The sequence below is a fragment of the Lepisosteus platostomus genome, chromosome 6 (assembly GCF_059453375.1).
Source record: "Lepisosteus platostomus isolate fLepPlt1 chromosome 6, fLepPlt1.hap1, whole genome shotgun sequence".
Classification (NCBI taxonomy): domain Eukaryota; kingdom Metazoa; phylum Chordata; class Actinopteri; order Semionotiformes; family Lepisosteidae; genus Lepisosteus; species Lepisosteus platostomus.
In genome coordinates this window covers 31,344,010-31,365,027 of record NC_142616.1, presented here as the reverse complement: position 1 = coordinate 31,365,027, position 21,018 = coordinate 31,344,010, and the positions used below count along the sequence as shown (strand labels likewise).

At 40.7% G+C, this 21,018-nt stretch overlaps 2 protein-coding genes across 5 annotated transcripts; one reads left to right on the top strand and one right to left on the bottom strand.

Annotated features, from left to right (window-relative positions):
- Positions 1 to 721: 721 nt before the first annotated feature.
- Positions 722 to 8,199, bottom strand: LOC148661519 (phenazine biosynthesis-like domain-containing protein). Its single transcript, XM_088635382.1, has 9 exons — positions 7,962 to 8,199; positions 7,140 to 7,239; positions 5,828 to 5,926; positions 4,731 to 4,840; positions 4,439 to 4,468; positions 3,303 to 3,391; positions 2,603 to 2,778; positions 2,254 to 2,316; positions 722 to 1,908 (listed from the first exon to the last, which is right to left on the bottom strand). The coding sequence occupies exons 1-9, from the start codon at positions 8,043 to 8,045 to the stop codon at positions 1,796 to 1,798; spliced, it is 864 nt and encodes a 287-aa protein (XP_088491508.1). The 5' UTR covers positions 8,046 to 8,199; the 3' UTR covers positions 722 to 1,795.
- An 861-nt stretch (positions 8,200 to 9,060) lies between these two features.
- hnrnph3 (heterogeneous nuclear ribonucleoprotein H3 (2H9)) lies at positions 9,061 to 20,733 on the top strand. 4 transcript variants are annotated; one of them, XM_088635377.1, is made up of 12 exons: positions 9,061 to 9,146; positions 10,643 to 10,756; positions 11,291 to 11,446; positions 12,585 to 12,728; positions 14,051 to 14,189; positions 14,905 to 15,101; positions 15,986 to 16,078; positions 16,471 to 16,586; positions 16,809 to 16,944; positions 17,200 to 17,256; positions 18,307 to 18,399; positions 20,445 to 20,733. In XM_088635377.1, exons 2-12 carry the CDS (start codon positions 10,669 to 10,671, stop codon positions 20,516 to 20,518), a joined length of 1,293 nt encoding a protein of 430 aa, XP_088491503.1. In that variant the 5' UTR covers positions 9,061 to 9,146; positions 10,643 to 10,668; the 3' UTR covers positions 20,519 to 20,733. The 4 variants fall into 4 exon arrangements, with proteins under 4 accessions (XP_088491503.1, XP_088491504.1, XP_088491505.1 ...); XM_088635378.1 differs by having other exon boundaries at positions 9,084 to 9,146; positions 10,646 to 10,756; XM_088635379.1 differs by lacking the exon at positions 9,061 to 9,146 and adding an exon at positions 9,179 to 9,285.
- The last annotated feature ends 285 nt before the right edge of the window (positions 20,734 to 21,018 follow it).

Genomic DNA, 21,018 nt, shown 5'->3' with positions numbered 1-21,018 from the left:
GTAGCAAAGCATCCATTACAGTATTAATTACACTAGTGTTTTGATTGGGCTGCTAGCTTTTAGAAGCTGAAAATGACCTCTAAGCATAAGACTGACGTCCTTTGGATGATCTAAGATTATTTATTTTGACAATGAAAACTACTGCCGGTACCTGAGTTTCCTGAGCAAATTTCTAGCATCACACAAAGATGCTGTGATGTGTCAATGAAGAAGCTCTTTGTTCAAAGGAAACTTCTCTCTAAAACACTGAAAACCCTCCAGTGGTACCTCACCTTCCTGATTCTGATGTTTGACTCAAGGATTGGTAGGAATCTTAGTTCCATACTGTGGACTAGTAAAACCCTTAACTTGTTACATTCATTTATGTTCAACTACTGTATGTTGTTAGTCTAAAAGGACTGAAAGCTCACTTTAAAGCTACAATGGTGACAATTCATTTGAAGTGGTACGTTTGTTTTTGTTTCCATTGTAAGATGGTCTGAAATGCATTTTCCTACAAAAAAAATGTTTGTAAGCACATTTTAGAAGAGAATGCCTCTGAAAATGTACTGGGATTTTTTTAACTTATGGTTCTAAAATATTTTCAGAATGGAAATATTTTGTATGTTAAACTGCAAATAACTTACCTCATACAGAAAAAGTATTTAATCCTTGGTTCAAACTTGAGTTTTTGATCTGTGGTACTTTCTCATGTGTCACTGCTGATAATGTTTTGCCAGTCTTATGAGGATTTAGATGTTTATTTTCAGTGTCTTGTAGATATTTTGTAAAGTTTTTTTTTTACTTTTTTAATCTGAGTATATACTGTATATCCACTGTTTATAAAGAATAAAGGCTAAATTCTATTATGGAGATGTAATGTTTCTCTTTATCCCCTAACATTTATGTGCTATTGAATTTATAGAACAATTTTCTTTGCTTGCTTTAATCACGTTTACCACTGGAAATGAGATGACACCAGGTAGGATTGGGTATTTTGACAACATGGTAATAGGAATGTGTTTGTTTAATAAGCCTCATGAGCTTACATTTTAACAGTTGCCTAAAGGATCACCTAGAGAGGGTGTGATTCCTAAAGTATGCTTGTGTGCAGTTGTTTGAACTGTTGTGTGAGCATACTGTTGTGTGTTCTGAACTCTGTTTCATTAAAGTTCATTAAACATCTTCTGAAGCTCTCAGTAAGTAAAAGGGAGGTCATTGTGACTGGTGTAGATCAGAGCTGGTCTCCACTGGTATCCTTTGATTGGGCCATGCCTGGAAGACATACAGACTCCCTTGAGCACTGCAGGATGCAGTTCGTTTTTGTTGTTATATTAAGGTCCAGTATGTTTCCCATTAGCAGATGACCAAAGCTTCACTGAAGGTGATGAGATGAAAATTCTTCTTTTAGATTGCGGTCTTTGTCTCTTCCAAACTAATTCCGGGTTGTAGGAGCAAGACGAGGCAAATAGTTGTTAATTCCATATAAATGTCATTATTGGCTGCTGCTGATAAATGCCTTCTATCAACCTTAAGTCCCCTGCAATGTTGGAACTTGGAAGGCAAAGTTCAGTCACTTTGGGTGAATCTGTCTCGGATCTCGGGCGCACAGAAAGTGGAAAACAAACTAGTGTAATAACACCCAAACCCCTGGGACGTCTGCAAGGTTAACAGAATCTTCAGTGGGATAAGCAAAAAAAAACTGCACGCAGTCTTAAAAATGAAGAGCAGTGTGGACTGGATGTAGACGTTTCGCTCAGTGCCGTGAGTCTGGTGATTTTGTGAGCGCGGGACTGCAGGCTTTCATCAGGAGAGTCTACAGCGTGAGCTTTCCTTGCAGAACAATGACTGCTTCACCAGCTATGTCCACTCTCCCGTCCTCCCTCACGGACAGCCTGAGCTCCCCTCCACGCCGAGAGCACTGGAACGCTACAAAGAGCATTGATGGCAGTCAGCCTGATAATAGTGCCAGTGAAGGCCTGTCACTCCTGGCTGAGCTACTCCTCTTGCTAGAATCTCATTTGCCCAGTCAAAGCAGAGGTGTTAGGGAGTTTAGTTTTTGGCAGGTAATATAATTCTTGGTAAAAAAAAATAAACATTCAAATTTTGAGCAATGCTTAACAGACAAAAATCTCCCTTTTTTGGGTAAAATCAAGTCAGTCCTGTTACCTGTTTTTAAAGAGGCACACACAATATTTTTTTTCATTCTCCCCAAAGCTCATTTAGAGGATGCAATGTTGGTTCATACATTTCCAGAAAGAAATGAATACTTACCCAGCATCTTCTGCTTTCCCAGCTGCTCTGACCAGTAGCTGCTGAGCACAGTGTGCGCAGAGCCTGCAGGAGAGAAGAGTGTCATCTTTTTTTTTGTAAACAAACCTGTGGCATGCCAATGAAATGTCTGATCCCTTACATAACAGTTCATTGTTTTGCCAGATAATCACATTAACATGAAAGCCTTTGTTAAGTACCTGGCCTTGGTCCTCTATGTAATGGTTATGAGAAGTGTTTGTATAACAAGAGGACCAGTACTAATCACTATTTTTTTTTGTCTAGCACTAGTTTGTACAGTACATCAAATATTAAACAGAAAATGAATTAAAGGAAATGGCAACTAACCCACCTGTCACTGGATCCTCAGAAACACCATTCCATGGAGCAAAGTATCTGGAATAGAAATCATAGCCAGGCTGCCCTTGGGGGTTTCCTTTAAGTGTGAGGATCAGTCCTTTCACTTTACCAGTGCTGTCACTTTGCATCAGAGACCGGGGGTCTGGCTTCAAAGACTCCAGCATGGACCTGAAACCACACTCAAAAACAACACTTCCTGACGCACATCCACAAATCGCACATACCAAACAAATCTTAGATGAGGCTGTTCTCCAGAAGGGCTGCCAGCATGGCACATCCTGATTTCATCCTTGCTGAAATCCTGATGTTTGGGGTTAGATCTTTTTAAATACAGGGGGAGAATTTGGAGACAACTGTTCCAGATCACAATCCCAAAGGCCCTGTTTGATGCAACTTTTACAACCCTGCCAGGTAAATCCAGAAAAGGATTGGTTTAGACGAGACAAAACCAATGCTCCAACATCAGTCTACAAGTCTGACAGGTAAAGGAATCTCTGCACGCAGTGATTAAAAGAGACTGGTTTCCAGATTCAACAGAATGTCAGGAGACATAGGAGACTATGACATAGAAAAATGGAGTGTGGATTTACAAACTGAGTAGATTTGAAAGCAAGGTTACTATCCTTTCAGGAAATCCTAAAATGGGCTGAATATGGATGTAGCAAGTCAAGGCCTGAAGCATCACTTCTTACCTGTCACAGGTGTCGGGGAGTCGTACTAGCAACTTCTTGGTGACAGCGCAGTAACGCACATCTTGAACAGCCACCTCGCCAGCTGCACTCTGTAACAGTTCAAACTTATTTAACATGGGAAAGTGGCATAGTGGTGCAGTGGAACAAGTAATAGGTTTATTCCATGCTGAAAAAAAGAAAGAAAGAAAACACAACGTTTTGGCCGTGGAGCCTTCTTCAGGTGTGAGAAAGACAGGGCAGTAAGCAAAGGTAATGTAGCGGGAGAACAAAAGCTGGGAGAGAGGAGGAGCGAGAGGCGGGAGCAGGGGACAGAAAGAGAGGCCAATCAATGTGGTGATCGGTTACTGTGATTACAGTGGTTAGCATTGCTACCTTGCCGTCCTGGGGCCTCAAGTTCAATTGAGGACCTGGGGTGCTATCTGTGTGATTTTCCCCCTCATTCTGATTCCTCCCACATTCCAGAAACATCCTGGTAGGTTAACTGACTTCTGGGAAAATTGTCCCTGGCGTGAGTGTGTGCATGTTTGTGTCTGTGTGCTCAGTGATAGACTGGTATCCTGGCCAGGGTATACCCCGCCTCACGTTTATTCCTTGCTGAGATAAGTTCTGACTCCCCTGCGACCCTGAATTGGAAAAGCATTAGAAAATGGATGGATATCTTGTGCGTTTCCATGCTGTTCTGTTCTAGCTACATACTGTTTTGACCAGCAAGGGCAATTTGCCTTTATAACTGCCATGCTGCATATCTCTTCAGGTACATTTCATGTGACCTAAATTCTTTGCAAAAAATATTTTATCTTTGCTAAGGAATGCTTAAATATCTGGTAGCGAACTACAAGTTGAAGTTTTCGGATCACCATATTGGAAAACTTACTGGGCTGAATATATAGTATAAACCATTTGAGGCAGATGGCTCTTGGAAAACTGAAAGTTCCTTCATTACCTATAAAATTCAAGATAAGGTTTCATCGACAATTGTTTTTTAATTCATGGAGAAATTTTCAAAGCAGAGGTCAGGAAAAGAAAACAGGACATTAAGGTTTTCAGCATTGCATTTCATGTTATTCCTTAAACCTCTGGACAATTAAGATAATTTTACTAGCAATTTAGCCATTGCAAGTAACAAGCCAACTCACCTTTATCAGTTCTTTCACTTCATTTGGGTCCTGTAAAAGAACAAACTTTTTTACAGCAACAAGTCTCCTGAACAAGGATGTTTTCTACTTATGGTTGTATATTAAACCAAAGACTTGCAAACAAAGACGAAATTAAATATATGAAGTAAATCAAATTTAACAGAAGTGAACTAAACACTACTTGGAAGATACCAAGGGTTTTGCTACAGTTTGGCATCTGGTTAAGAAAAGCATATAGAACCATTCCCAACTTTTATTTTTAAGAACTGCTGGATTTGTTCATAGAGCGCACCTGGACTGTCGGCTTATAAATAGGGAAATCCAGTACAATACGGTTTCCTTCCCGTCGGGCATACAGCTCTCCACTCAGTGTTTCGAAAACGAGCGTCGCGTTTGCATTTTCTGGAAAATAAAATGTTATCCAGAAGAAAAATGATTTAATAATAATAATAGCTTACACTTATATAGCGCTTTTCTGGACACTCCACTCAAAGCGCTTAACAGGTGATGGGGACTCCCCTCTACCACCACCAATGTGGAGCATCCACCTGGATGATTTGATTCAATTCTTCTTGGAGAACTCCTAGCAGTCAGTGCATAACTAACCAAACCCTGCCAAAGTAACTGGCAGGTCATCTGGAGAAACTTGAGAATACCCCACAGGCCAAGCCCTTGCTAGCATGGGCATGAACAGAGGGAGCCCTGTGGCCCTGTGCAACACTGACACTGGGCTCCTGCGTTCTATGGTTGTAAAAAACCTAAAAAGCCTTTCTTTCTGTAAAAGAAGCCGAAGGGCTTTTTGCAATACAGCATTTCAGAATGTGTTTGCTCGCTCTCTTCATCTTTCTTGGGCACAGGCAGCTGCAGTGGAAATGTTGGTTAAGTTGTCATTGGCTATTCTAAGGCTCCCATTGATCAAGGTCAGAGTGCAGTGTGTTTTTGTTGTCTCTTTAATTATTACCTGCTCTAGACTAGGAAAGGGGTCTAAAGGTTCAGCTGAGTGAATCATTAGCTCTGTGGTTTGATTTAGAGCTGAGATGGAGTGGAAGGAAAGCCCAGCGAATCTCTGCATCCAGAGCACAGAAACACTGTACTATTCCACATGGTTGATTAAAAAGAAAAAAAGGAAAGATTTCAGTTGAAATCCTGTATTTAAACACAACAGCGCCAGTCTATGTTGGACCCCACAGTAGGTTGAGCCATTGGATAGAAATAGTTCCATGTGGCTAAGCATTATTTTTTTATAATAATAATTATATAACCTTTATTTATATAGGACATTTTTACAAAAGTAAACAAAGATAGGAGATAACAACATTAGCACAAAAAAAAGTCACTTCATCTTGCTAAGAAGAGTAATTCTGACACTTCGAAGCTGTAGGTTCTTACTTTTCACGTAAAACAATACAGCAGCAGAAGCCAAAGTCGCATGTCCGCAAAGAGGCACCTCATTGGTGGGTGTAAACCAGCGCAGCCCAAAGCGAGACCCTGCAAGAGTGAGAAGAGAGCTGAGGGTCCCTGTCCTTCAGGACAACCTGCTAAACACCGCCTCAACTACACTTGGGGTTCACAAGTCTTGACAACCACCCTCTTTAGCTACTGTACTGTTAAATCTGAGGTACATTTCTAAAAAAAGTATTGTAACGGATTCAGGTTCTTGGGCTTGTGCCATCGCCGCTCCCACCCCAGTTCGTCCCTCACCACATGGGCGCAAACTGGGCCTTGCCAGCTGAGCTAAAGAAGACCTTCCTCAGCCCTGGCGGTCAATAATAATAATAATGAACTTTATTTTATATAGCGCCTTTAAAGATGGCTTCTCAAAGCGCTTTACAGGATGACAATAACAATAAATAAGAAGACTACAAGAATAAATAAGAAGATTTCACAAGATAGGACACAATTATAATTACAGCAATACAACAATAACAATAGAGGAGACCGTAGAAGGTTGTATTAAGAAGAGCAGAGGGGTGAAGAATGGAACCAGTTAAGTAAAGGCTTTTCTGAAGAAGGTTTTGAGTCTGGATTTGAAGGAGTTTAGAGAAGGTGACTCTCTAATATCCTTGGGCAAAGAGTTCCAGAGCTTGGGGGCATAGCAGGAGAAGGCCCTGTCGCCCATACAATGTAGACGGGCTTGGGGGACAGTAAGGAGGGCAGAATTTGAAGAGCGGAGGTTGCGAGGTGGGGAGTAGGGCGATTAAAGTTCAGACAGGTATTGAGGTGCCAAGCCATGTAAAGCCTTATACGTGAGCATGAGGATTTTAAAGTCTACGCGGAATTTGACCGGAAGCCGGAAAGTCAACATCCCTGTCATGCGCAGGGGCCTATTCGTTACACTTCTCCCCCGGTTTAATTCATCGTCCTCGGTGAAGGGCAATCCCATCCCACTCTCACACCAATGTGGCGAATAGGCCCCTGTGCATAACATGGATGTTGGCCGCAGAGGATGAGGGAAGTCTTCTTTAGCTCAGCCGGCAAGACGTCTGTTGAGCGACGCTGGTGACGTGGGTTTGCGCCCATGCGGTGAGGGACGAACTGGGGCAGGAGCAGTGAGGGCACAAGCCCGAGAACCCGAATCTGTTACGGTACATTGTTAATCCCTTGTCTCCACCATTAATATCAGCTTGATTTCTAGTCTGTAGTCATTACCTAAAAATAGGGAAAACATAAAATAGTGATAAAATACAAGGCAAGGCATTACCTGAATTAAAGTCGTCTCTAGAATTTAATATCTGAAGGAAAGCTGTTTCGGATAGGTTCATTTCTGCTGCAATTTTCTGGTAAAGGTCTTGAGTTAATTCCTGAATCGAATAAACAAATGGACGTTTAGCTCACATAACACAGAAGACAAAAGTTTCTTTAAAACCTTTATACCAAGGTTTTATTCTTACTCCATAGAATTGTGTACATTTAAGGTTTAGAACGTTTCATTGTCATTGGGGAATCAATATTAATGACTGAAGATTCGCAAACAACACATAATAGCAGATGGCAATGCATTAAGACTTTTTTCCCTTTCTGCACTGAGGTGGGATAGTAATGTGATTCTCAGTTCTACATGTCGGGAATCACCGGGCTTCTTGCTGTAAACACAGTTCAGTTGTATTGTACTGAGGACTGCAATCCAGGCTGCTGGGGAGCGCATGTAAATGATATATCACTTGTCAAACTGACAAGTGTACGATTTTCCGATTATATCCTAGTAGAAGAAGGGCTGAATGATTCTCTATTCGCCTGGATACAAAATGTGTAGACAAGAAAATAAAACATTAGAAATGCACGGAGTGATTACATTTTCACACCACCTACGCGTGATTCTTAAACCACGATGCAGCATGACCAAATTAATCCACCAATACTACTATGTCTCTTGTGATCTTAAGTGGTAATCGTTTCTGAATACATAGACAATGGTATTTAAACTGGTGCTGCTTTTTAGCGTAACTTCCAAAGTAAACGACATGGAAGAGCAACCTTTTTATAGATCCATGATCTAAATCTCCGAGGCTTTTACAAAACTTACGTTTTGGAGAAGGCAGACCGCAGCTGGGTTCCCTTCAAAGGGTTTGTTAGTAAACGCATCAACAGTAAATATGGGAATCTCCATTGTTTCTTACGTCGTACCACAAATCTCCCCGAAAATAAACTGTTTTCCCTGAAGTCCTAAAGTAATATTACCCACAGATAAGTGTGATCGTACTGTACAACCATAGGCTACGTGTAAAACGCCCCTGAATTAAAGTTACAGTACACATCGCAAATCCATTATAGTTAAATCCCTGTTTGAGTATTAATGTTTTTCCACCTCCCCAAGAAGATAACGATCATTTTGGTCATCCGAATTGCCAGTTTTTCTAGCCACTTTTACACAGTTACAATCAGTACTGAGGTGGACCACCGTAGTGTTACCCAAACGGGCACTAAACTCATCGCATGATTACATCTCTATACTTCATATATATAAACTAGTGTTAATGTTGTATAATTTTGCACAGGTTTTAATTTATAACAAACTTTACAAAGTCTGTATAACATTTCAACTGCCTTTGTTGAACAACTAACTTATAATGTTATTAATGCTCATTTTAATTGCAGTGCCCTAATAACTTGTTGTAGGGTGTGGTTCGTTTTACGTGGGTTTTTATGGCAGTTTTCACTTCTTCTAAATTGCATGTTGAATTGGGTGTAATTTTTATTTTAAAACTTTCTTTAGGGCTTTTATGAAAAATAATTATGAAAAACGGCAGAGAAAAAAAATACTTATAAACTGAAGAACAATTAAACAAAATACAGTGAAAGCGTTTTAGTTCAGAATCCTTAACAAATGTTTTGAAATATATTATCCACCAATTAAATTAAATTTAAAGTATAATAATGAACAGTGGCTGCTGTTTTGGGGAATTAATAAAAACACATAAATGACATGAAAATGGAAAGGCTGACATATTAAGAATTAAAACCTCTTTAAGAGGTATATTACAATTTTGAAGTATTGGTGCCATTCAGCCAAAAAATGAAATGTAAGACGGCTAAAATCTTCCATCTATAGAAACTTATTGCCCAAATTCATCATGGCTACCATACGACTTCACATAAGGTAAAATTAAATGAAACCTCGTTTGGGCACAATACTGTACTACCTTCTCGCGATAATATGTTTCGGCGAGCTATTGCTTTATACTTGGCTCTGCTTTGGTGCTGAGACACGGTGAGAAACATTAAAAATTATCTCCTTATGTAAAATATCTCGAAAGAAGTTTGTATTTGTATTTACATTTTGTAAAACAGAATCATTGACGCCTAATATCATATTCTTAGTGTACGTCGGGAGTCTAACCTTGCAGGGGGTATGTTTGATTTTATTTAGGCCTAATGTAGTAAAAGGTAGATTTTGTGACTGCACTGTATGAGAATGGATATCTGGAAACTACGCACGAAGTTAAAAACAATATTTAATGAGGAAAACTTGTAAACTGCAGGTGTGCGTTAGGCCTACTTTCCTAGAGGAAGACAGATCTTAACCGTGATCGGATGTTATTACTGAGGTTTGGAGTGAATTCAGATAAACATGTACCGATACAGTGCAAAGCCCTTTCTGCGATATTTTAGCTTTGTCTCAAATTTTTAATGGCGCTTTTCTTGGGTAGAATAGGTCTAGGTGTCTGGAGACTCGGAATGGTGGTGGATTAAATTGACATAATTCAGACTATTTACTTAAAGCTCTCTGCAGCGTTTACGGTTCTTTTTAACGTCATACGAAATGAGAGGTTACAAATGAAAGGCGTGGTGAGCTGCTTGTTCAACCTTTCCCACGACGTGTTAGTTTGTTTACCCCTGATACGGTCGTAAGTGTGCTGGAAAGGTCGTTAAGGTGAAAAGGGATGATGAGGCCATCGCTTTCCGACAGGCTTTTGGCAAGAGAGAGAAAATAAAGTGACTGCAGTAGTACGGTAGTAGTATTCCCTTCTGATTTCCCTTTTTAAACCGCTCTGGGTAATTTCATTTAGTCCTTAGTGTGATCTTTCCCTGGAAATTCAAACAGCCTTTGTAAAATCGATGTCACGTTTCTGATGTAGAATTGTCGGCACAGTGCATGTCAGTGGTTCCCCCTGCTTGACGTGAGTAAAAGTGCACGTTGACCACCCAAAGGGGTGTGTGCTTGTGGGTTGCATTTTTAAAGCTTCAACCTTTCAAGACTGTGGGCGTTTCTAGGCGATGTGTAAGCGGAAGCGTTCAGATAGCCCACATGACCGTCATTTGTGTCATGGAAGTTCACTGGCCTCCAAAAAAAAAAAAGCTATTTTTGGACTTTAGTTTCTTTCACCAAGAGACACCTATCGAAGTGATACTGAAACATGGGAAACATCACAATTGCTAAAGAGTCCATATTCATAACAAATCGACCCAAATCAAATTGCAAGAAAAAACCGAACCCAGGACGCTATTTTAGGAGTCCCTATATGTTTAAAATGTTTCCTTCTGGTTTTGGAGCATTGAGGATTTTCCTTTATGCTATGTCTAATTTGATGCTGAAAGGTTTCTGAAGACTGCCCAGGGTATGGATGGGACAGGAGAAGAAGATGGACAGATATTAGTCACCCCCCCAGACTCAATTTTGAACTAATGGTGTAGTGTTTAAATTTTTGTAGGCTATTTTATCAGGCAAATAATGAAGCAATGCTCAACTTATGTTTTCTTTTTCAGCAGCTGGTTTTGAAGAGCTGGGGGAAATGTCGCTGAATGAGGAGGGGTTTGTAGTCCGAATTCGGGGTCTGCCTTGGTCCTGCACGCAGGAAGAAGTAGCAGGTTTCTTCTCAGGTGAGACGTTGTACTGAACAGCAAAGACCTGAAGCCTGTTCCCTGTTTCTTGCCAAACCGCCGGAGTTCACAAGCCAAACTGGGTCAGGCCTGTAGTGAAGTTACTGTCTGATACAGGACATCTAGAACAGTTTGCCTGATCTAGATCTTTGTACAGTTTGACCTTGTTCAGAATTCAGTTTAGCTCTTTTCCCTTGAACTATACTGCCCCAAAACAAATGCCCCTTTCAAAAAGAAACCTCACACTTACAATTTAGTGCCACATTTTTTAATCAAATTAAATTATTCATTTCTTGATGCTGTTCTTCCAGGAGTAGATGGAAAATCTGTATCCAGCTGAATTTTAGTGATACCAGGAAATGTTCTAACTATGTAAGCAAAATAACCCATTTTGTAATATGTTGTGGCCACACTGCAGTAGAAACATTTTATTATTTTATATTGTTCTAAATATGAATAAGTTTGAGCTCATCTTTGAAGAAAATGCTGTTCATTTAATTTTTCGCATAACAAAATGATCATTTCCTGTTACAGATTGCAACATAGTAGGTGGAGTGAATGGTGTGTGCTTCACCTACTCAAAAGAGGGAAGGCCCAGTGGAGAAGCTTTCGTTGAGCTGAAAACAGCAGAGGATTTCAAAAATGCAATCGCAAAGGATCGTAAATACATGGGCCATAGATATATTGAAGGTAAATGGTGGCATTATTTTGTAACTATTGTACTGTATCTTGTTGGAGTGACTTTCTATAAGCTGGAGAAACACAGACTACACACTCTGAAATTTTAACCTCTCAAATATCAATTCTAGCTAGTTTATTGTAAAATTTTGTAATCTTTCAGAATTAAAGGGGAACTGCAGTCCCAGTTTCTCAGATGGGTTATTAAATCTTGGTAGCAAAATAAATTCATTGATGTTCTAGAAATATTTTACAAATTTCGAATTAAGCACAAAATGATTAACTTTGTGGAAGTACTGTAAGACACCATGTTGTTGCAAACCACTGGTCTCACCACGGAAGAGAGCTAGAGTTGCGACGCAAATTGTGACGTGAAGCGGCCCTTCCTGCTCACTAGTCACCTTAATGACTAATGTAATGTGATGTACAAGCGAATAAGTACAGGTTGTGCAGCAGACATTTCACTGCAGAAATGTGCCAACGTGAACCTGAAACAGAGTTAACAAGTAAGAAGTATTTGTGGGTAAAACTGTCTCCAAAGTCAAGAGCGATATTTCTATTGGATTAAAACAGATTCACAAGTCTGCTTGTTTACAATGTCACCGGGCCGCATCACGTGACCAGTTTGTTGCCTCATTCTGAATCACACAATATGGTGCTGCGCATACCTGGAAATTGAATCTGTTTTGTGATGTAAATTGGAGGTTTTATAAGTTACCGTGTACAGTTTGCTTTTTTAATGGTTTGAAATGCACTCATCCTTTCACTCATCTTTCTAACCCCAAAATATAAAAATAGTGTTACAGTTCCCCTTTAATGGAAGGGTGAATGTTTTTTTTCCCCTTATCTAGAGACTCACTGAAGCCTTTTCTGTTTAATGTGGAGTGAGCTCGTTAGGTCTTAATAGCTGTGAATTTGTAAGACCTGTTAGAACTGTGGTGAAAAGGTTCTTTACACTTCTCAGAAACTGTATTCCTCGTTTTGTATTTCGAAAAGAAAGGCCCTCAGAATGCATGCGACAACATTTTGGGCAAGCACTCAATACAGGCGGGTATTCTGGGCCTGCTGGGATTCTGTACCAGTCAGAACGTTGTTCTGATTTGAGGTTGTGCATGGCGCCCCAGTAGCCTCTTGTCTGTTGCTCCCGCAGTGTTTAAGTCGAACAGGAGTGAGATGGACTGGGTCCTGAAGAGGTGTGGTCCCACTGACTATGACAACTGCAGTGGGTGCATGGTGCGGCTGCGAGGACTGCCCTTCGGCTGCAGTAAGGAGGAGATAGTTCAGTTCTTTGCAGGTACCTGTTTTTTCTAACCCTTCACTCACCTTCTTTTTACTCTTGGCCAGTGACAGATCTTCTAGTTCTCGCATACTATATGGAAACTACATTATGATAATGATTTAAAATATATTAGGGCTACAGGTTTGTGTTTTTCATCACTTTTTCGTTATTGCATGGAAAGGATCTATATTTTCCTCTGAAAACCAACAGTCTAGTACATATCTTGGCTGTTAAATACTCTAGGTATTGACATGAAAACGGCTGTTAAAATGCTAACATTGAGTTATTCCGCAATACATTTTATTTGGAGGATGGGTTTGAATTAATCTTCTATGAGCTGAATCATTTATCCATTTTAGGATATTTTAGAACATGTAACTTTTAGGAGATTAGATCATTATCATGCTTTTTGCTGCCCTCAACACACTTTAAGCCACAGATGTGTTTCTTAGCACAACCTGTGTATATCTCGTGGTAGGACTCAGTTGAGAGATGGCATGTTCAGTATTTCTGTTGCCTTTAAGTCCTTCTGGTATTAAATAATTAGTATGAGAAAGCACTGGTGTACGTGGTGGTGACATTTAGGAATGTGATTGACATATTGGTGTTGAGGCTTTCTGCTGGTCAAAATCAAGTCACCGCAAAAATATTTTTTTAACAACGCAGAGAAAGCATTCAAGCAATTTGTTTTTTGTGTAACACAGAACAGCCATATATTAGGTATTAATTGAATTCAAGATTCTATAATTTAATGAAAAAAAATGTTCATTTGCAAAAGAAGAGAATTCTTCATTTAGTTACAAGCATTTTGAGCCATGTTTTTATCTGAATGTGTCAGTATTTTTACTTTTGGGAAGCATAATTAAGAGCCTTTATTAAGGTGAAATCTGAGCTTTAAGATATAATGCTCTCTGAGGTTCAGTAATTAAAATCTGAGCAATAAGATTCATGTTGTACTGAAACAATTAAATGTCATAAATGCACCCTAAAAGACCATGAAAGGCCATTGCTAAAATGCTAATATCATATAATATATATATATAATAAAATCCATATCATCTTGTGTACCAAAGCTGCTCCTTTTGCATTTGAACACACTGTTGAGAAAACTCAAGAAAAACTGATGGTTAAAATGTTTTGGTGTAGGTGAAACAGAGGCAGATTTTTATGTCAACATTGCCCATCTGAAATCGTATTTACAAGGAATGATCTACTTTTTTAATGAGGGGGATTTGGGGGGATTGTAGGTTTCTGCTTGAAGTTGTTGCTGAAGATGGGAATGTCACGGCTTTTTAACATGTCCCCCCTTGCGGGGGTTATTTGTCCTTGGGTTGAAGGGTTGAAAATCGTGCCAAATGGGATAACATTGCCGATGGACTACCAGGGAAGGAGCACAGGGGAAGCCTTCGTGCAGTTTGCTTCAAAGGAGATAGCAGAAAAGGCACTGGGGAAACACAAGGAAAGAATAGGGCACAGGTGGGGATGGAAAGACTGGGCTGGGACCTAATGTTATAAGTTATGTGGGGTGGGGGGTCATGCATCTTTCAATTGAAATCAAAGATGATATGATCATACACCTACAAAGATATAAAAGAAAAGAAATCAGCAACTGGGAAGATATGTTTTTTTTCTTTCTGGGAATGAAGTAATGACATCTTGCCATTTACGAGGTCTGAAAGAATTCACAGAGCACAGGGAGGGCAGCTAGACATTCCTAAAGCCGCTGTGTAATGCAGAATTGTACGAGCCTTTTTTATGAAAAATATACCTTTGAGAGGTATTTGAAAGAAGTCTTGTCTCTCCCACACCATGGGTTGTGATCCATCTGTGATAAAAGTGCATGAAGCAATGCCGGCCATGTTCTGGAACACCATGAATGACAGAGATGATGCGTTTCAAGGACAGGGAACTGTCTGAACTAGAGGAGTGTGGTCATGCTGCCTCTGGTCATTCATATTGCCCCCTGTATCCTGGTCTCTTCATACATGTAGTGCCCATTTTAATACCCCCCCCCTGCAGATAAAGGTACCCTTTTCATGTGTAGGGCTATTTCTTGTTTTGTTTTTTTTTTCCAGAATTTCCACAAGTTTTACCTTTTGTATATTTTGTTTCCTATAATGCTGTTCTGCTCTTGCGTATGTTGATTGAATGTATGTTTCACTGTAAGTCACTTATGTGTGATCCCGCACAGGTACATTGAGATCTTCAAGAGCAGCAGGAATGAAATCCGGGCGTACTATGAGCTTCCGCGGAGGATGCTGGCTCAGAGGCCGGGACCCTATGACAGGCCCATGATGGGTCGAGGAGGATTTTTTGGGCCGGGGCCGGGCAGAGGTGGCAGTGGGGTTTTGGACCAGATGCGCAGTGGAGGAGGAGGATACAGTGGTGGTAAATCTCAGTTTCTCCTGCTGCTTGCTTCTTAGTACCGGCTATGCATTTCGGATTCAACAGGCGCAGCTTAAAAAAGGTATCGAATTTGGAGAAGAATGAATTGCTAAAACCCGGAGAGAACATGCACACTCCCCGCAGATCGCACCCCAGGTCCAGATTTGAACCCAGGGCCCTAGTGCTGAGAGGCAGCATTGCCAATCCCTGTGCCACTGTGCTGCTCAGGATAACATACTATTTAATTAAAACCTCATCCTTTACACGTACAATATTTAGATGAATCTCTCCAGCTATCTAGGTTCTGCATCATTACTCAGAAGTGGTTACAGAATACGTAAGCCTATTGTTGTTGTGCATTTTTCATAAATAATTACCTTATCATTAAGACAGTCAAGCTTTTGTACAAATCTTCTTGAAAATGTTCTTTTGCTTCAGTTCCAGTTAAATTTTAAAATGGCTACAAATGATGAAGTATGTGTTATTTTTTGTCCTGTCCTTAAATCCTTTTCTTTTCCACAAAGACAAGGCTATGCTGCTTGCTTAATGAAGTCTGCATTGTTGTTTGAGTTTTAAACTTTCTTATTTATGTAAATAACTCTTTTTTTTCAGATATAAATTTGTCAAGCATAGAACTTGAATCAACATTGTGGTGTGCAGAGTTGGTTGACACGTTGATTGTATATAAATCTTCACTTCTGTAGTTTGCAGGGAACAATGTTTTGTCGTATCCTGGCACTTCAAAGAGTTCGCAGTCAAGTTATTGTGTCCTAGGTTGTTGACAAGTATTGTCTTTGTTACTAGTCAGTCTTTAAAGAGCAAAAGTTCAAGGAAAAAGGTATGTACTTTACCGATGATTGAGCTAAATAAGATGTGTTTTTTTTAAGGTTATGGTGGATTTGACAACTACAATGGCTTTAATAATTATTGTTTTGGAAACGGTATGTTTGAAGACAGAATAAGAGGAGACAGAGGAAGAGGTAAGTGTAGTACTTCTTCTGGTTAAATTTAATAAACCCATTTTTTCTATCCTTACTGGCTGCAGGTACTGTAGTTTCTTAACTTTGTCATGTAGGACAGGGTTGGGGAATAAGCTTGACCTCAGAGGGTTAAGTCGAGCTAATTTTTGTTTAAAACTAGGTGTTGAGAAGACAGAATTGATAGCCTTTAAGGCAAGCTGATTATTAAAGCGTGAGCCTGTATAATGCACAGACTACAGAAGGAGGAGAGAGAGGCACGAGTCTGACGTCAAAGCTCATATTATTCCATGCTATCAGTGTGTGAACAGCTGTTGCCCATTTTCGTCGTCCTTTACCTGGAAACCCGTCAGCCGCACTGGCCTCAGAGCACAACTCTGTCTGCTTGTCTGCAGGAATGGGAGGTCATGGGTACAGCGGAGCAGGAGACGCCAGCTCCGGGTTCCACAGTGGGCACTTTGTGCACATGAGGGGGCTTCCCTTCCGGGCCACAGAGGCGGATATAGCCAATGTAAGACATAAGACAACCGAGATGGGAAAAATGTCACTTACTGAAATAAGTAACTCAGTTTTGCTTGTGCTCCCCCATAACGGACTTTTAAACCCTGTTAGTTGAAAGGCTGAGTCAGTGCCTTTTTCTTTTGGTTTAGATCCTTTTTCAAAAACAATCCTGTATTTATCGAGTTGTGTCACCCTCTGCTTTAATGTTTGTTTCTATCTTTTCCTTTAAAAGTTCTTTTCTCCGTTAAACCCTGTGAGAGTTCACATCGATGTGGGACCCAATGGAAAATCTACTGGCGAGGCCGATGTGGAGTTTGGATCGCATGAAGATGCGGTAGCAGCCATGTCCAAGGATAAAAATCACATGCGTACGTACGCTAAAAAAGGACATTTCAGCAAATTTGATATATCTAGAGTTATGTTGTACTTTAATTTAAAATATGACCCTAGCATCTGCAGATTAGTGGATCTCTACGTAGATCATTTAGAGACAGGACAAGATGTTTTAGACATGAATCTTTTAGTACAAAATGTTTCAAAGATCCTACTTAAGTTTAGTGTTGATTACTTATGTTGAATTTATTGAGTAAAAAACTTTTTTTTCCTCCTCTGCTTGATTTTAGAACATCGGTACATTGAGCTGTTTTTGAACTCGACAGCCAGTGGAGGCTCTGAAATGGGTATGTCTTTTTCTTATTGCGACAGTTTATCGGACTGGAACCAGCAATTTAGAATGTTGTTGGTTTGTTGCTACATTACATTGACATTTCCATGAACAGAATTATTATCAAGATGAAGTAATGTGTTTTATAATGCATTATATCAAAATCTGGAAAAGGTAAAACAGAAGGAGAAATATTAGTTCTTTTTAAAAGATTGGTGTAAACCATTTACAGGAATATGACAAAACAGGAAAACTACATACAAGCAAAGTTTCAACAAAATTGCAGCAGTGCTTTAGTTGTCTATATATTTGTATACTTGTATATAAAAATGTAAGTCTTTATTGTTTTTGAGGATATCTTCTTCAAGGAGTGATTTCCTAGAGGATCTGTAGCTGCGATTGACAGGATTATGAGATTGAACTTCAATCTGTTTTTCAACAACGAAAACTGTAAGATGCAGTAGGAATGACATGTAGAGTAATCTTTTTAATGTTTAATTTATCTTCAACTGACCATAGGATGTAATAATTGTTTAAATTACACGACAGAATATAAGGGCACCATCTGTGGCTAACATACTTGTTTTGCCTGGTAACTTTGGCACTTTACACATTTATAGCATTTATAGAGTTACAGGGAGAGGTGTAGTGCGAATAAAGTTTGCTATCGTCATACTGCTTATGCTTTGCTATATGTGTCATACAGTTGTATGCAAAAGTTTGGGCACCCCTACCCAAATGACATGTTTTGTTGATTTTCAAAGTGAGAAGAAGTTAACACAACCTCTGCAGCGAACAAACTTAAACTTGACATATTTCTGCTAATTTTAATGCACAGATAACTATTTATTTGCTGAATTTAACAGATTGAAAAAAATAAAACCGTAAATGTGGCAGTAAAAGGGGTACCCAAACTTTTGCATAAAACCCTATGTGCTTTCAGTGACTGACAAATGACTCACGCCTTATACAATGACAAAGTGTAAGAAGAGCCTGTTGTATAGATGGTTTGGAAATGCAGTATGGTGATTGACAATCTGAAGACTGTTTCTTTGTATTTACGCAGGTAACAATGGTGGCTATGGGTCAGCGGGAAGAATGGGGATATCTGGAGGATACGAAAGTGGCTATGCTAATCCAGACAATATGGGTGGTTATGGTAAGCACCATATATCTAAAATTACAGACAGTTTGTGCCTCCAATATCAAATATAGGGGGTCAAAATTATACACATTGTTAGGGAGCATAAAATTACAAAATACAGTGAAACCACTTATAATGGGGAAAAATAATGTAAAATAGGAGATTGGAGACTGTAAGAATGTAAACCTCACCTATTCAGTTTAATGCAGGGAGATTTCTCCCTTTAGAAACAATGTGCAATTGTAGTGACAGGGACTCGAACACAAAAAAGTGACTGTCCATTCCACTGACCTCCTCAGGAGCAGTTTTGGGAGTAGCTACTTTTAAAACCTTAACCATTTTTAAAGAACTGGTGGTGTTAAAAAGCCATTCTATATTTAAATCCACCTTCTCATTATATTGTGGCGTCATTCATTTTCTAAAATCTAAATTGCAATTGGCGAACTTTCTGCTAACCTCTAAGGCATCTGATTAGATGCCTGCTGTCTGTGTCTCCTTTAAGATCATCTGCTCCCTTCCACTGGACTTGATTGAAGGCTAAGGAGAAACAAAAGTTTGATTTGTAATCATGCGTCTAATCCTTAAGAAAGGAAAAGGTGATGTGATAATCTGAGTTTCATCCAGACGTGTTGGGACTGGATTTGGAGGGTCAGGGGGGATAGATCAGCAGTGACAGAGCATTGCTTTAGTTTGATGAACTGTAAACGCCACACTAGGAGTATTTAATTTCCACACAGCTCTATTAGTGCGTTGCATTCAAACTGCACCCCAAGTTGTGCGCTTCTCTTATTTGTGGCAAGATACTGAGCAAACCAGTATTTGTGACAAGACTTCTTCAATATCAGGAAATCACATCCTTTGGGCGCTATCTTTCCTCCAGATGTGAGATAAGCCATGTGTGTAGGATAATAATGAGCTACCCAAAGTAATAAAACCAGTGCAGCTGAATACACAACGGCTGGGGAAAGCAAAGTAAATGTGTGTGCACAGCCCTCGGAGCTGTCTAACTGCAGTGTGGTTGTGTGTGCACAGCCCCGGGGCTTGGGACTGTCTCACGTGCAGTGTGATTGTGTGTGCACGGCCCAAGGGCTTGGGACTGTCTCACGTGCAGTGTGATTGTGTGTGCACGGCCCCGGGGCTTGGGACTGTCTCACGTTCAGTGTAGTTGTGTGTGCACGTCCCCGGGGCTTGGGACTGTCTCACGTGCAGTGTGATTGTGTGTGCACGGCCCAAGGGCTTGGGACTGTCTCACGTGCAGTGTGATTGTGTGTGCACGGCCCCGGGGCTTGGGACTGTCTCACGTTCAGTGTAGTTGTGTGTGCACGGCCCCGCGGCTTGGGACTGTCTCACGTGCAGTGTGATTGTGTGTGCACGGCCCAAGGGCTTGGGACTGTCTCACGTGCAGTGTGATTGTGTGTGCACGGCCCCGGGGCTTGGGACTGTCTCACGTTCAGTGTAGTTGTGTGTGCACGTCCCCGGGGCTTGGGACTGTCTCACGTGCAGTGTGATTGTGTGTGCACGGCCCCGGGGCTTGGGACTGTCTCACGTTCAGTGTGATTGTGTGTGCACGGCCCCGGGGCTTGGGACTGTCTCACGTTCAGTGTGATTGTGTGTGCACGGCCCCGGGGCTTGGGACTGTCTCACGTTCAGTGTAGTTGTGTGTGCACGTCCCCGGGGCTTGGGACTGTCTCACGTGCAGTGTAGTTGTGTGTGCACAGCCCCGGGGCTTGGGACTGTCTCACGTGCAGTGTGATTGTGTGTGCACGGCCCAAGGGCTTGGGACTGTCTCACGTTCAGTGTAGTTGTGTGTGCACGGCCCCGGGGCTTGGGACTGTCTCACGTGCAGTGTGATTGTGTGTGCACGTCCCCGGGGCTTGGGACTGTCTCACGTGCAGTGTGGTTGTGTGTGCACGGCCCCGGGGCTTGGGACTGTCTCACGTGCAGTGTGGTTGTGTGTGCATGTCCCCGGGGCTTGGGACTGTCTCACGTGCAGTGTGGTTGTGTGTGCATGTCCCCGGGGCTTGGGACTGTCTCACATGCAGTGTGGTTGCTGCTTGCAGGCCGCAGTGGAGGATTCTATGGCAGCTCGGGAGGCATGGGGTCGAGAGGGGGCGGACTGCGGGGGATGTTTTAGAAGAGGACATCACTGTTTCTCCTCACATGGACACCACTTTCAAACTCACAGTTCAAGCATTTGAGCAGTTTTTTTGTATTTTGAGATGTTTTCGTATGTTCATATTTGTTGTTAGACTGTTTTAAGATCTCAAAGATAGGACTTAATCTTTGAGCCATTGGATAGCTAAACCTGCTATTGTAAATTTTGCTTCTTATTAAAATTTTATATTGAAATTTGTGTTGTGGGATTTGTTGTCCTTTTAACAGGTAACAACACAATATTCATGGTTGTGTTCTAAATAACAGGCTTATGGTATTTATAAGACAGTGATGTAAAACATTTTTCACTTTTTCTCACTATAAAATTACTATGCTTCTCATGAGTGATTGTACTTTGGCTGCTATGTAATTTATATACTTGCTGCTTATGGCAACTTCCACTATATGTTTAAGCCTCCTGAAAATTGCTAAGGTTAATGCTAAAATGTCAATTTACACTGCATCTCAGCAGCACAATTT